The following is a 15,926-nucleotide window of genomic DNA, read 5'->3' as shown; positions in this document are numbered from 1 at the left end:
CCTGTACCATCCACCGAAAGTGGTCTTGCCCTTTAAAGGGAAGGTATACATATTCTACCTATGGACTGAGAAGTAGTTCCCAAAATCTACTTGGCAGCATAAATATATACAGCCAGACAACTTCTCAAAAGAGCATAATCTGACTAACTTGCAAAAATCAAATTTTACTGCGGGACAAAATGAAAAAACAAAACAAAAAATAAAACAATAACATCAAAACGAGACGGATAAACAAAACGCAAAAACAAACACCCAACTAGACAAACAAACACCTCAAACTAACACCTCAAACAAAACCAAACAACACCCCAACAAACAAACAAACAAACAAACAAACAAACAAACAAACAAACAAACAAACAAACAATACAAACACCACAAGACGGCCACAACGATAGAACTAAACCAAAATAATGACAGAATCACAACTCTGTTACATAATGGGAGACAATGTGTTTTTTGAAGGAGGCTTTGAATCGACCAACAGAGCACTAAGAAGTAGTTCCCAAAATCTACAGCAGAAATATATACAGCCAGAAAAAAAAATTAAAAAAAAATAAAATGAAAAACAAAACAAAAAAAATAAAACACTACACTGAGGCTTATGTCAAGCTGTCTTAAAAAAATACCAACTGCCCTGGGGAGGAGGAATTAAAGAATGAAATACAAGTCTAGACGTTTTACTTCTGTCTTTCCGGATTGCTGAAGATAAAAATTACTGTAAGTAAAGCTGGTGCCTTGTAAAAAGGATTTCACATTGGAAGCCTCAAGTCTGATTGTTAGCGACGACATATTTGAAGTCTAACATCTGCACCCAATAAGGACAATTCACAGGCCTGATACTTCAGGGAGGTATCAAAGGAGATTGCCTCCATGCCCCCTGGTCATTGCCTTGGTGCCCTTGAAATGCTACAGAAGAAATTTACAATTATGTTTATGTTTATTGTTAAGACATTTATTTCAATATTGGCAACAACAAACAAAAGCAACCAATACAAAACAAGCATTATACAGTCAACAGAGTTGAAACATAATTATAACATGGCTAAAGATACTCTGTTAAGATATTACCAACATGCAGGGAAAATTTGAAGCATAGTGCTTTTTTTAAATTTACCCTGGGACAGACAAGACTAGAACTAGACAAGGACAGACAGACGAACGGGTCCTCATAGGGTGCCCTTTTCCCAAGGAGAACATGCCTTGGTGCCCTTGCCCTTTCAAAAGCGAAGCATACAGGGGCGGACCTGTCTGAATGTTACCAACAGTATTTAATATTTAAAGAAAGTCTAACATTTGCACCCATTATGGACGATTTGTAATACATTGCATCCTCTACAGTTTAATTCGGAGAGTTCATTGTCCTAAGAACTCATAAAAGTAGGATTTTAAACTTGGCACGGTGGAAGTATAACTAAAAAAAGGTTTGCAGTTAACACCATGTGAACATCGCTCTTTGAATGAGTAGTGTTGGTGCTGAAAAGAACCGGTGGTTAACGACTCAAAGTTTTTATCAGTATGCTCTGATCGTCATCAGGAGAATGCTGGACTCTGTTGCTGGGTGTTGCTTAAATGCTAGGCCTGGTGGTGGTCATAAAACTCGCAACTCAGAGACAAACTTGGAACCTTTGAATGGCTCGCTTGAATGTGAACAATATTCACCAGGCTCACAAAGATACCATCTTACGCTGTAAACACGGAAAAACACGACCTTGATTATTTGCAAACCGTGAAAAAAAAGGTGTTTTGAATTTAATTTGCTGATTGACAGGAAGCCAGTAGTTCATAAAGTATGGTGGTGATTTGCTCGAACATTCTTGTTCCAGTTTAAACGAGACGATTTAGTGTGCTCTGAGGAAGGCCGATAAGTAGGCTGTTACAAAAGTCAAGTCTGGATGTAATGAATGCGAGTAAATTGAATTCTTCTACTTGTGAATTCAGTGGCTTGTTCCACCCACTGCTTGATGGCCGCCTCAAGTACATCGTGGAAAAGGAGCGGTCACTGATTACGGAGAGTGAACAGAAACGAGGATGAGCAGATGAATTGGTTTTCTATGAACATCCCTCTGAAGAGTATAGACAGACATGCAACTTTCTAGTTGCAAAAAAAACAGAAGGAAATGGCCAATCACACTTAACTTTTGTACAGTGTTTTTCAGTTTTCTATGGCAGTGTTTTGAAAAGAAAAAGAGAATCAGCTGATCACCTGGAAAGTTGAGGGTCAGTGCCTGATTAGACTTGTGGACAAGTCGTTAAAAGTCTGTCGCGATGATAGCGTTCCTGACTCTCTCTACGATTCCCGCGAGAATGGCAAACTTCTTACGAGACTGCTGGCCCCCTGCGAGAACTACTGCTCTCGCGCTGTGCAGTCAATGGGGGAGTAGTGCCAGAGCAGTGATCTCGCGAGAGCAGTATTCAATTGCGGAGACCTGAATCTTTACGCCACCACCATGACTCGACTATCACCGCAACAAACAAATTTACGACCAAGTCATCAAATCTATCTGAAGAGAAAATCAACATCCGGTTCAAAAGGATCTTCCTGGTTTTAATTCCTTTTATTTCATGAAAGTCATTGTCAGTCTATTTATAGAGTAGGTAAAATCGGTCAAGGTAGTTTGGAGTTTAAATAAAGGTCATTCAACACATAATGTCACACCATTAAAGCCATTATACACTTTCGGAACAGAACAAAAATAAAAGTTCACAGATTTACAAATAACTTACAGGGTTTACAGAAGGTAATGGTAAAAGACTTCTCTTGAAATATTATTCCATGAAATGCTTTACTTTTTGAGAAAACATTAAAACAGTAATCAATTCTCGACATCGAGAACTACGGATTTATAGTAAACACATGTCATGACACGGCGAAACGTGCGGAAGCAAGGGTGGGTTTCCCTGTTATTTTCTCCCGACTGCGATGACCGATTGAGCCTAAATTTTCACATGTTTATTATTTTATATATAAGTTGTGATACACGAAGTGTGGGCCTTAAACAATACTGTTTACCGAAAGTGTCCACTGGCTTTAACAGCATCATTGATTTAAATTTATTGTAAAGAACTTGTCCAATGGGGTTACATTGGTGGTTGCCTCGATGCCCCCTGGTCATTGCCTTGGTGCATTTGGAATGCTCTTAGTAGAAATTTACAACTTCCTCATAGGGTGCCCTTTACCAAGGAGAAAATGCCTTGGTACCCTCGCCCTTTCAAAAATGAAGCATACATACAGGCCTGGACAACAATCAGGCACATGATACGTGAGCATAGTAGACTGTCGCATGTTAAACACTATGCCTATATTGTTGAACTGTCACGCGCACGCAGATGTAGTGTTCTACACCTACCAGGGCCCAATTTCATAGAGCTGCTAAGCACAACAAATTAGCTTAGCATGAAACTTCTTCCTTGATAAAAACAGACTTACCAACCAAATTTCCATGTGATTTTCAGGATAAGCAAACAACAGCTGAATATGAAATTTGGTTGGTAATCGTGATTTTATCAAGGAAGAAATTTCCTGTTTAAGCAAATTTGTGTGCTTAGCAGCTCTATGAAATTTGGCCATGGGGCATGGTGCTTGCCCTTTCAAAACAAAGCATACGGGCCTGACATGAGACTGTTGCTGATAGCCAAGACAATCCCCTTTAAACTGTTGCCTATTGGCGACCATCCCCTTTAAACATGTGTACATTGTCAAGTTGGTGACCTTCACACTTTATTTACACCTTCCAAGGTCATTTGTACATCTGGTATGGACATATTCAATTGATTTATAACACTGCCGGACAAGTTCCAATGTATTAAAACTGATTGAAAACCAACCTGTTGATATTCTAGGTAATTCCCTTTTTATAAAAGAACCTCGCATGGGAATTGGGCTCAAGGTTTTGGGAAGCCCTACATGTAACTGGTTAAGCCCAGATCTTCTCAACCTTGTTTCCAAGGGTGTCCAATCCAGCGGTGCTATTTTGTATCCCGGCACAAGGCGCTTTAAAATACATTCATTAATACCCCAGACAGTTTCTCTATTCCTATTGGTGGAGAGCGTGTCACGTCGGGGTGTTAAACGGTTGATAATGACCAGCTGGAGCTGTTTATATAACTGGTTGTTTTCGGATAGCAATGTGCGGGTTAGCCCACAACCTCAGTCCCAGGGGTGATTGATCTCGTCGCGCCATTTTAGCCCATGGATACAAAGATGCATTACTATGCGCACAAATATCCGAAAACTGTCTCTTAAAATGCACCACACGTACAGAGCTAGCTTAAGGACGTGGGAAGCAGATAAGTTTTTACAGAGTTTCCTACTTTATTACGCCTTTTTACCAAAATGGCATTTATGAATGGAAATAAAAGAGTAGTGACTCGTTCTTAATCGGCCGTTTAAAACCTTGAGGGTTATGGCCGTGCGATAAAGGCCCTCGCCTTCAGCTTCGGTTTTAAACGGCCGATCGTCGCTACCCTTTTATTCCCATATTATTTTCCTGCAAGGTTTGTGGGATTATGTTTGAATTATGAGACCTACTCCTTTTTATAGCACCATGTAGGCTAATGATTTACAAGCTGCTGTGGCTCAATATGCAGCCAATCAAACCAGGACTACCATGACAACCCCCTTCTCTTTTCTGCACTGGGTTCTTTTACTTGCATTACACAACACATGGGACCAACGGCTGTACATCCAATCCGAAGGACGAAGCAATAGTTAAGTGTCTTGCTTAAGGACGCAGGTATCACGACTGGGACTGGAACCCACACTCTGCTGATCAGAAACACCAGAGTTTGAATCCAAAGCTCTTAGGCTAGGCCCTCGACATGCCACAGAGCTTGGTCCTGGTAAAAGAAGACCACTCGGCTATGACATATTGCTGACCAGTCAAGTATGCCCTCCCCTCTCCCCCCTATTGACCTCCCTACTCCTAGCCCTCCTTGTAATCTTGATAGCAGGTGCAGATTAAGGCAAGACTCCCCCCCCCCCCCCCACCCCCCCCCCCCCCCCAGCCCCATAGGTCAATGACTAGCCACACACAACAATCAGAAACAGATCCTTCTCAGGATAAATTCACTTCCTGAATATTGATCCTGCGTTGAAAACATCCAGATCATCTTTAGATTCCCACTTAATTTGTCTTGTCCGGCCTTGTGGTCCCAGCAGTGGATTTCACAAAGAGTGCAGACTAGGCACATCTCGAGTTAGGACGAGTTAATTATTCGTCTTAACTTAGGACTAGCCTTAAGTTTTGAATAACTCCAAGAGAGTCCTAGGACTTATTCCTAAGTTAATACTATCTTTGTGAATTTGACCCATGGACAGAAAAACTGTCCCATACCCTCTGGATTTTCTTTGGAACAAGATTCTAGTTTTTAAAAATGTATTTGGCCGAGAAGTTCAGAGCATCGAATTCAAGTTCTGGTGGTTAAGTCATCAGAGTGTTGTTTGAATCTGGTCGTGACACTTGTGTCCTTAAAGACCCTGGACACCAGTCTTCTCACTTGGTGTATCTCAACATGCACAAAATAACAAACCTGTGAAAATTTGGGCTCAATTGGTCGTCAAACTTGCTAGACAATTACGGAAGAAAAAACACCCATGTCACACGAAAATGTGTGTTTTTTTTTTATGCTTGATTTCGAGACCTCACGCGTGAGGTCTCAAAATTAATTCAAATATTTTACTGAGAAATTACTCCTTTCTCATAAACTCTGTTACTTCAGAGGGAGCCGTTTCTCACAATGTTTTATACTATCAACAGCTCCTGTTGCTTGTTACAAAGTAAGTTTTTATGATAGCAATCATTTTGAGTAATTACAAAATACCAATAGTGTCCAGTGGCTATAAGCAAGATACTTTTACTATAATTGCTCTCATGTACAATTTGTAACCTAGTGTCCGGCTCATTTCTGCTAAGCAAACAATTATTTAGCAATTTTTTCTGCTAAAGCAACTCTATGAAATTGGGCCCAGTTCTCGACGTGTGACGACACGTACATGTAAGCGCAAGACAACGCAGCATACTTTTCCGTAAATCAGTAACAAGCCGCCTTTAAATCTTGAATTTGATACGTACTCATACCATGGTGGAACAAATCCCAAGGTGCCTCTAAAGTGATTGATTGATTGTCATAATGGGTCAGGAAATGAGAAGATCTCATATTATATTTAATGGATATATAGGAGTATAGTTGAGGCACATCAGTGGTTAGACTTGTCCACAAGTCATCATGGTCGGGCGTCATTATGGTCTGTCGTGGTGGTGAGATAGTCGAGTTGTGGTGGTGGCGCAATGATTCAGGTTTCCACGATCGAATACTGTTCTCGCAGCGATCTCACACGAAACTGCCGACAACTGAGACTGCGCAGCCTGAGAGCAGTAGTCTCGCGGGGGCCAGAAATCTCTCGCGAGAATACCGCCAGTGTTTCGCGGGAATCACGGAGAGAGTCGAAACGCTATCACCGCGACAGAGACTTGTCCACAAGTCTAACCAGTGGTCTTAAAGAAAAAAAGTGTGAAAGTGAAACGGAGAGATCAAAAAATAGAACATGAAACTGAAGAGAAAGTAGAGGTGAACTAATATTCAATCTGGAAACTGAAGACGGAATCTGTCATGAATGTCATTTTATAAACCTGCATGTACTTCCCTTTCACTTTACACACATGTCATGAAAATCCTATTGCACATCTGCTATATTTACTGGCTTTCTAGTGGCCTAAAGAAACAATCGAAAGAGGGAAGATGAAGACAATATGTATATTTACCTATAATTTCAGTATTAAAAAGCAGAACTCACTTAAGGGTAAAGTAGGCCTACACCTTGGGTTCACAGATTTACAAATATTTTACAGGGTTTACAAAAGGTACTGGTGAAAGACTTCTCTTGAAATATTGTTCCATGAAATGCTTTACTTTTTGAGAAAACATTAAAAAAATATAAATTCTCGTTAGCGAGAATTACGGATTTATTTTAAACACATGTCATGACACGGCGAAACGCGCGGAAACAAGAATGGGTTTTCCCGTTATTTTCTCCCGACTCCGATGACCGATTGAACCTAAATTCTCACAGGTTTGTTATTTTATATATTAGTTGTGATACACGAACTGTGGGACTTGGACAATACTGTTTACCGAAAGGGTCCAATGGCTTTAAAGCCATTATACACTTTCGGAACAGAACAAAAAGAAAAAAGTTCACAGATTTACAAATAACTTACAGGGTTTACAGAAGGTAATGGTAAAAGACTTCTCTTGAAATATTATTCCATGAAATGCTTTAAATTTGAGAAAACATTAAAACAATCATCAATTCTCAACAACAAGAATTACGGATTTATAGTAAACACATGTCATGACACGGCGAAAACGTGCGGAAACAAGGGTGGGTTTTCCTGTTATTTTCTCCCGACTCCGATGACCGATTGGGACTAATTTTTCACAGGTTTGTTATTTTATACATAAGTTGTGATACACAAAGTGTGGGCCTTGGACAACACTGTTTACCAAAAGTGTCCAATGGCTTTAACCCTTCATTTCAAATGGTGGAAACATTTTTGAGATATTGCCGATAATCTAAAAGCCCTATTCACACTACTACATTGTACATGTTTTAAAGGCAGTGGACACTATTGGTAATTGTCAAAGACTAGTCTTCACAGTTGGTGTATCTCAACATATGCATAAAATAACTAACCTGTGAACATTTGAGCTCAATCGGTCATCAAAGTTGTGAGATAATAATGAAAGAAAAAACACCCTTGTCACAATGTTGTGTGCATTTAGATGGTTGATTTCGAGACCTCAAGTTCTAAATCTGAGGTCTCAAAATCAAATTCGTTCAAAATTACTTCTTTCTTAAAAACTATGGCACTTCAAAGGAAGCTGTTTCTCACAATGTTTTATACCATCAACCTCTCCCCATTACTCATCACCAAGAAAGGTTTATGCTAATAATTATTTTGAGTAATTACCAATAGTGTCCACTGCCTTTAATACAGAAAACTACAGACGGTGAAGGCTGCATTCTACAAAAATTACCAATTTAGGATACCTGGATGAGCAAAAAATAGTTGTTGTTTTTTTGGGTGTATATTTAATGTAAGATTCTTTTGTCCTGATTTTGTTTTATTTTGTTGTAATTTGGGGTTTGGGATTTTTTTGAGGGGTGACTGTGCGAAGTTAAAATGCTGTGATGAAGACGCAGTGTTATTGATCACATGCGCGTTTGTTGGAAAATTCCACGAAACATATTAATGGTAAATTCCTCGGAAATTTTTAACCCTGCCCCCACCCCATGTTCGTTTCAAACTTCATCCTATTTGTTCTTGTTAGCCTCCTTACTCACCGGATTAGATTGTTAATTTTTGTTTTTAGTATCATTATCGATGGTAATATTTACTCTTTTATTGTATTGTCCTACTATCAATGTGTCCAAAAGACTCTGTCTTTTCTTATTGTGAGTACGGGAAAAATTGAATCAATTGTATTATTTCTGTGTTTGATTGATAGAAATTGGTACAAGACCTTAAAGGCAGTGGACACTATTGGTAACTACTCAAAATAAATATTAGCATAAAACCTTTCTTGGTGACGAGTAATGGGAGAGTTTGATGGTATAAAACATTGTGAGAAACGGCTCCCTCTGAAGTGCCATAGTTTTCGAGAATTTGATTTCGAGACCTCAAGTTTAGAACTTGAGGTCTCAAAGTCAACCATCTAAACGCACACAACTTAGTGTGACAAGGGTGTTAGCACAAAACCTTACATTGTAACGAGTAATGGGGAGAGGTTAATAGTATAAAATAATATTGTAAGAAACGGCTCCCTCTGAAGTGACGATAGTTTTCAAGAAAGAAGTCATTTTCCACGAATTTGATTTCGAGACCTCAGATTTAAATTTTGAGGTCTCGAAATCAAGCATCTGAAAGCACACAACTTCGCGTGACAAGGGTGTTTTTTTTCTTTCATTATTATCTCGCAACTTCGATGTCCGATTGAGCTCAAATTTTCACAGGTTTACGATATGCATATGTTGAGAAACACCAATTGTGAAGGCTAGTCTTTGACAATTACCAATAGTGTACACTGCCTTTAACATGTGTTCCTCACGTACAATGTTATCAGTGTACATGTACATCACTCCAGCTAATACATTTTGCTCTGTGCTCGAGGCATCCAGCGCCCATTAACCACCACTAATGATTATCCAATTTCTACCCATAAAACCGCCCCTTCCCTTAAGCAGTGAAGGCATCCAGGATTGGGATTGTTTTTATATCACACTGATTGTCGACGTTTGTCCTATCCAAGCAAAACCCCGTCCCAATTCTCCCTTCCCTCTCTTTCCCTTCCCCTGGAGGTAGCTTTAAATGAGAACAGAGGATGCGAGTGAGCGACAATTTCCCACCCAATGCTCGGCGGAATTTTTAGCCGTTGGATACGGAATGTTAAAGACACTGGACACTTTTGGTAATTTTCAAAGACTAGTCTTCACAGTTGGTGTATCTCAACATATGCATAAAATAACAAACCTCTGAAGAATTTGAGCTCAATCGGTCGTCGAAGTTGCGAGATATTAATAATAATAACAAAAACTTGTCGCACCATGGTCACACGAAGTTGTGTGATTTCAGATGCTTGATTTCAAAACCTCAAATTCTCTAAAATGTCTTCATCTCAAAAACTACGTTACTTCAGAGGGAGCCAATTCGCACAATGTTTTATACTATCAACCTCTCCCCATTACTCGTTGCCAAGTAAGGCTTTATGCTTATAATTATTTTGAGTAATTACCAATAGTGTCCACTGCCTTTAAAGAAGCACTCCTCTGGTTTTTTTTTTTTATAATTCTGTAAATCGCAGTTTCAAGAAATGCAGAGCTGCCAACATTTGCATCTTGCAATCAGGGAGATATTTGTACAACAATCAAGTTCATAGATTTACAAATAACTAATGGTGAAAGACTTCTCTTGAAATATTCTTCCATGAAATGCTTTACTTTTCGAGAAAACATTAAAACAATTATCAATTCTCGTTGTCGAGAATTACGGATTTATTTTAAACATATGTCATGACACGGCGAAACGTGCGGAAACAAGGGTGGGTTTTCCCCGTTATTTTCTTCTGACTCCGATGACCGAATGAGCCTAAATTTTCACAGGTTTGTTATTTTGTATATAAGTTGTGATACACGAAGTGTGGGGCCTTAGACAATACTGTTTACCGAAAGTGTCCATGGCTTTAAACACATGTAGTTCTGAAGGTTCACTCTCAGTGATACAAATAGTAATTGGGCCAATCATACTGCTCATCTGGTCGTGTATATCAAAATGTGTGCGTGATGTGCTGGATTAACATAAGCTACCCAGATCAGAAAAGGCCCCTAAAGGTGGTCCTGTGGGCTTAAAGAGCTTTTGATATGGTCCAGCTTTGGGATTTTCTGAGAAAAACACAATTTTGCCAAATGTCAACGAAAAAAATGTATTGTATCACAATCCTTAACACTAAAAAATAATTAAGTTTGAGGTGCTGTGTTTAGACAAAAATAAAAAAACATCAATAAGTGATCTTGATTATAATACCAGGGACTTGTACAATACAGTATGCACTCTACATTTGACCCTAGAAGTTGTAGAAGTTTTTTTTTTTCCCCAGAAAGGGCTGACTCAACAAAATTCAGCGATTGCACATTTGAAGTTAGAGACCTTTAAATAACTAACATGAACACACAAAAACATGGTGTTGGCAACCTAAATATTCACTGTACATTGAAGTAATCAGTGATGTTATCAGTAAAGCCCGGTTCATACTTCATGCGAATGCGAATGCGAAGCGAATTTGACGTGAATGGGACGTCACAACCCTCCTATCGCACCGATATTCGCAAGTGAGTTGAGCAAAGTTGAACTGCTGCGAATTATTCGTTGCGAATTTGTGACGTCAACATTCGTATCGCATTCGCATTTGCAGGATGTATGAACCGGGCTTTACTCTTTAAAAGATTGACAAGATTGAAAGACGAAGTGACCAAGGAAAGAGGTCACCAATCTACTTAGTGAACTTGGTGTCGGGCAAACTAAATAATACTTTGTGTTTATCAGCTCTGATCATCTAACTGCAATACTCTTTAATTAAAGACCAAAAGAAGCCCGTTTTTTGAAAGCGGTAGAACAGTCACAATCTTTAGTGAACTTGGTGTTGGGCAAACTAAATAATCTATACTTTGTATTTATCAGCTCTGATCATCTAACTGCAATACACTCTAATTAAAGATTGAAAGAAGCCGGTTTTAGAGGTAGAACAGTCCAAATCTATTTAGTGAACTTGGTGTTGGGCAAACTAAATAATCTATACTTTGTGTTTATCAGCTCTGATCATCTAGCTGCAATACTCTTTAATTAAAGACTTAAAGAAGCCGGGTTTTTGAAAGAGGACATCTCTGCAGAACGGTCTCAATCTACTTACTTGAAGTGAACTTGGTGTTTGGAAAACTATTAGTTAATCTATACTTTGTGTTTATCAGCTCTGGGGTCGATTTCACAAAGAGTTAGGACTAGTCCTAACTTAGGACTAGTCCTAGGAGATACAAATTGCATGGATAGTCCTAAGTTAGGAGGAGTAACTGGTCCTAACTTGAGATAAGACTAGTCCTAGCTCTTTGTGAAATCCACCCCTGATCATCTAGCTGCAATACTCTTTAATTAACGACCGAAAGAAGCCGGTTTTAGAGGTAGAAAAGTCCCAATCTTTAGTAAACTTGGTGTTGGCCAAACTAAATAATCAATACTTTGTGGTTATCAGCTCTGATGATCAGCTAGCTACAATACTTTCTAATTAAAGACCAAGACAAGCCAGGTTTTTGAGAGAGGACAATCTCTGCAGAAAAGTCCCAATCTATTTAGTGAACTTGGTGTTGGGCAAACTAAATAACATATACTTTGTGTTTATCAGCTCTGATCATCTAACTGCAATACTCTTTAAAAGGCAGGTTGCGGAAAGAGGTGACTCTCTGATGTAGAACAGTTTCAATCTAACAGTCACAAACAACTGAGTCATGAACATACACAATTTGTATAAGCTACTACATGTACATTAGTCTTGGAAGACTAAAACGAGTGTCTTTCTGTAGGGGAGTGAACGACTTAGTCATAAAATGTACAAAAATATCTTGTTGTTGCCAATTTATCTCCAGACCTCAAAGGGGCTCATTTTTCAACCATCGTGATCATGTATAATATTGTTTGCGGATCACACATGATCTCGACGACGCAGGGAAGGAAATCATGCGGATGTGCGTAAGTTTATCATCAGTCATGAATCATACGATGTGTATAGTGGCTGCGTATTCAGAGGGGGGGGAGATCGACAGCGCTGACAGATGGCAGACTGGTCACCGTAAACCCCCCTTCTTTATCATCACAGGGCAGAGCTTGGTTTATGGAAAAAGAAATGACTTTAATTTTACACTGAGGTATTGCGCAGTCAGCTATTGTACCATGGTAAACAAATTAAGTCTACTCATTAACGGTACATTAAAAAATCACGAAATTGGTTAACATCCCTTATAGAACATAACCGGATAACACCATTACCAGCAGAATTAGCTTGGGGCGAGTCTTCGACCTATACAGTCACCATCAACTTCGAAGCCCCATAGAAATTGAACACATTGACATACGATATTCTTAAATCTTAGCCGAAGTTGGATTTGGGGTATTTCCTTTTTGTAGGGACTAAGTGTGCTAACCTAGTACGTGTGTATACACACAGCAATTGTTTGGGTTCTGTTGGTTCTGTAGCTTCAGAGAACCTTTCAAAGTTTATGTATATCATGATAGAAAAGTTTGAGAACACATTTACAAGCAAATTAAGCGGTACTGTCGCGGACTGCACAACCATGCGTTGGTGTGAATATATTGGCATACTACGTCCACGGATAAAAAAGAGGTGTGGATGAAGAGATTAAATGAAATTCAGATTGCTAAACAACCAACCTACATGTGCCATGTCCATCATGCCCATTCTCACTAGAAGGGGAAAAAAAACCACAAAAATTTGCTTAGCATGAAATTTTTGTCGTGATAAAAACAGGATTACTAACCAAATTTCCACTTGATTTTTAGGATATAAGCAAACAACAGCTGAATACCAGTAACAAGTAATGCAACAAATGGAAATTTGGTTGGTAATCCTGTTTTTATCAAGGACGGAATTTCATGCTGAGCAAATTGTTGTGCTTAGCAGCTCTATGAAATTGGGCCCAGGTAAGAAAAAAGGAATGGGGTTGGCATGATTAGGGTGACCCTTACCTTCCCTCCAGCAAGTCTTTTCTTAGCTGCAGGACGTATTGATAGCGAGTGTACTCTTCTTGTAGCTTGCTCGGATCAGAGACGAAAAATTTGACGGCGAAGGTCAAATACATCGGCCCTGGTAAGATAAAGAAAAGAAACAAACGATGAGGACTGTAAATTATGTGGAGTTACTCCTTAAAGCCGAGTTACACTGCAGCAATAACGAAAACGATCACGATCACAACGCAAACAGAACACACTCTATTGGTTGACTTGCTCCATGCAGAATACGCACACGCTAATTCAACCAATAGAATGCGTTCTCTTTGCGTCGTTATCGTTATTGTTTTCATTATCACTGCAGTGTGACTCAGCCTTTACAGTTTGCTAAGTGGGAACACCGAATTAATGATGTGCAACCACTGATTTTGCAGCACATGTAACACCTTTATTAGACAGGTGTGCCAGAGTCGCGCCCGTGCCGAACCAAATAGGTTAGGAGTGACTTGACATGTAGGTCGACCCAAATAAATGCTTGTTTCAGACAGGCGAATTTAACAAACATTGTACTATTCACATTGGCTCGGCTCATGACAAGATCAACTTCTAAAACTGAGGCCCTCCAGAGTCGTTCCGAATGACTTAATCAGTCGATCTATCTTTCCACATCTAGCGCATCTAGTTGCTCCTAACTGTTTCAGTTGTCAAACTTGTTATACGTACTTAATTCAGAATTTGGCTAACGCAACTCTGGAGCGCCTGTCTGAAACGGGTCTTACATCAGTATTTGTGCTAGCTCATCAACAAATGCAGGGCCACGAAGTTTTCACTGGACCAATGACAGTGCTTTGACATGGTTACCAGACCAACCTCATCCCCAGGGTGTATCGAGCAATACGAAGTTGACCGCTGGTTGGAAATAAAGTAAACCATGGGTACGAGGTTGGGTACCACAAGACGGCCCCGCAAAAGTACCGAAGGCCCCCTTTCGCAAGTCTCTCTAAACTTGTGAAGTTACCAATACAACCTTTTTTTTTTTGAGAATCCAACTGACAGGAAGTTTCGACACCTCCCCTGAAATTTATTCAGTCGGGTTTAGGATTACATCAAGTCAGTTCTAGGCTGGTAATGAAGAATTTACAGTCTGTAAATTCAATCTACTGTTGATAGAGGACCTGAATGACTGAAATACTAGTAGCTTCAAGCCAAATGCAGTACTCTCATAACCATTTTGAGCTGCTGCACATTCCAATGGAGTGAAGAGGGAACTTGAGATACCTCCAAGATTAATGCTGGACTTTTTAACCCGCAGGTTATTTTTTTAATTTTATTTTTCCTCAGTCACAGTCCTTTCGACAAAAATGGTCTGCATTTTGAACTAGATCTATTTCTCTAGAAGATAATTAAGTACTGTACAAACTTTATAATGAGTGATGCTGATTACATTGTCAACAATAAATTTCAATCTGTCATTTGTCCTTAAAGTCTTTGGGAATATTTATGAAGGGGCACAGAGGCCAATACCAGAGGTACCATGTTCAAGCCCAAGAAGGCACCACGGCAACATGTAGGGCACAAAGGCCAGGATCTGGAGCACCAAGGCCAAGGGCAGCAAGGCCAAATACCAAGGGCACTAAGACCAAGATAAGGGGCAGCATGGTCAAGCCAGGGGGCAACACTGCAATGATATACATGTAGGACACCAAAAACTAATTACATACATAGGGCACCAATGCCAAGACCAGGGGTACCACAGCCAAGACCACGGGCACCATGGCCGAGATCAGGGGCACCATGGTCTAGCCCAGGGGCAAAAAGGCCAAAACCAGGGGTACCTAGAACAAGAAAAGGGGCACCAACGTTAAGACCAGAGGCACCAAGACCAATGAGAGGGGCACCAAGGCCAAGAGCAGGGGCACCAACGCCAAGACCAGGGCAATAGGGGTATTATTTTAATAAACTCTAGATGATAGGCTACTGACCTTTGACCTGTTTCCGTATTGACTTCAATGGGTCCAGCCATCGTTTGGTCTCTGAGATGGTCAGGCTGTCTGAGTAGCGAAGCCCAAAGTAGTCGCATTCGATCAAGTCCAGATGGTTGAAGACAAGCTCCAGTAACGTCTGTCCCTTGGCTCGCCTCTGCAGGGAGAAGGAAACAAAATCCAGAAAAGTTATCCCTTGCTGTGCAATATGACAGGGGTCAAAATTAAATTAAATTGCTACTCTGCTAGCCAGCAGGGACAGTTGGAAAAAAAGGAGTTACTGGACCGTCACAAAATTTGGTGGCCAAATAATATAATTTTAAAGTGTAAAAGTGTTCAGCATCGTTACGCCAGTTAAAAAGAAACGATTGTATTTTTGTATTAATTCTGCGCTTATGATCACCTTTGCCGTTTACTGTGCACGCGCCTAATGTCTGCGCTAGCTGGGTAAGCGAAGAATGCCTCGTAGCGTAGGGTATGCACGCACACAAGCAAAAATTCCCTACTAACACGAGAACTACGCTTGATGCAAGTGCAAAATTTCCTGTTCCGTAAGCGCGGATTCTTTGTTGATGGTAAACAGAGCCACGATAACAAGCCTTCAGAAATTTCTCAAAATAGTCCTCTACAGAGATGCCAAGTCCAGAGGCCA

The 15,926-nt window shown here is 40.0% G+C and overlaps 1 protein-coding gene across 6 annotated transcripts in view; it reads right to left on the bottom strand.

Annotated features, from left to right (window-relative positions):
* Positions 1–15,926, bottom strand: part of LOC139948602 (tyrosine-protein phosphatase non-receptor type 4-like) — a 98,063-nt gene that overhangs the window by 34,527 nt on the left and 47,610 nt on the right. For all 6 annotated transcript variants that reach the window (XM_071946779.1, XM_071946782.1, XM_071946781.1 and 3 more), the window contains exons 3-4: positions 15,275–15,431; positions 13,311–13,428 (exon numbers count right to left, since the gene is read on the bottom strand). In XM_071946779.1, the coding sequence (XP_071802880.1) occupies positions 13,311–13,428; positions 15,275–15,431 (275 nt within the window). The remainder of the gene's footprint in view (positions 1–13,310; positions 13,429–15,274; positions 15,432–15,926) is intronic.

The sequence above is a fragment of the Asterias amurensis genome, chromosome 16 (assembly GCF_032118995.1).
Source record: "Asterias amurensis chromosome 16, ASM3211899v1".
NCBI lineage: Eukaryota > Metazoa > Echinodermata > Asteroidea > Forcipulatida > Asteriidae > Asterias > Asterias amurensis.
The sequence above is the reverse complement of the archived record's forward strand: the minus strand, read 5'-3'. Positions and strand labels throughout refer to the sequence as shown.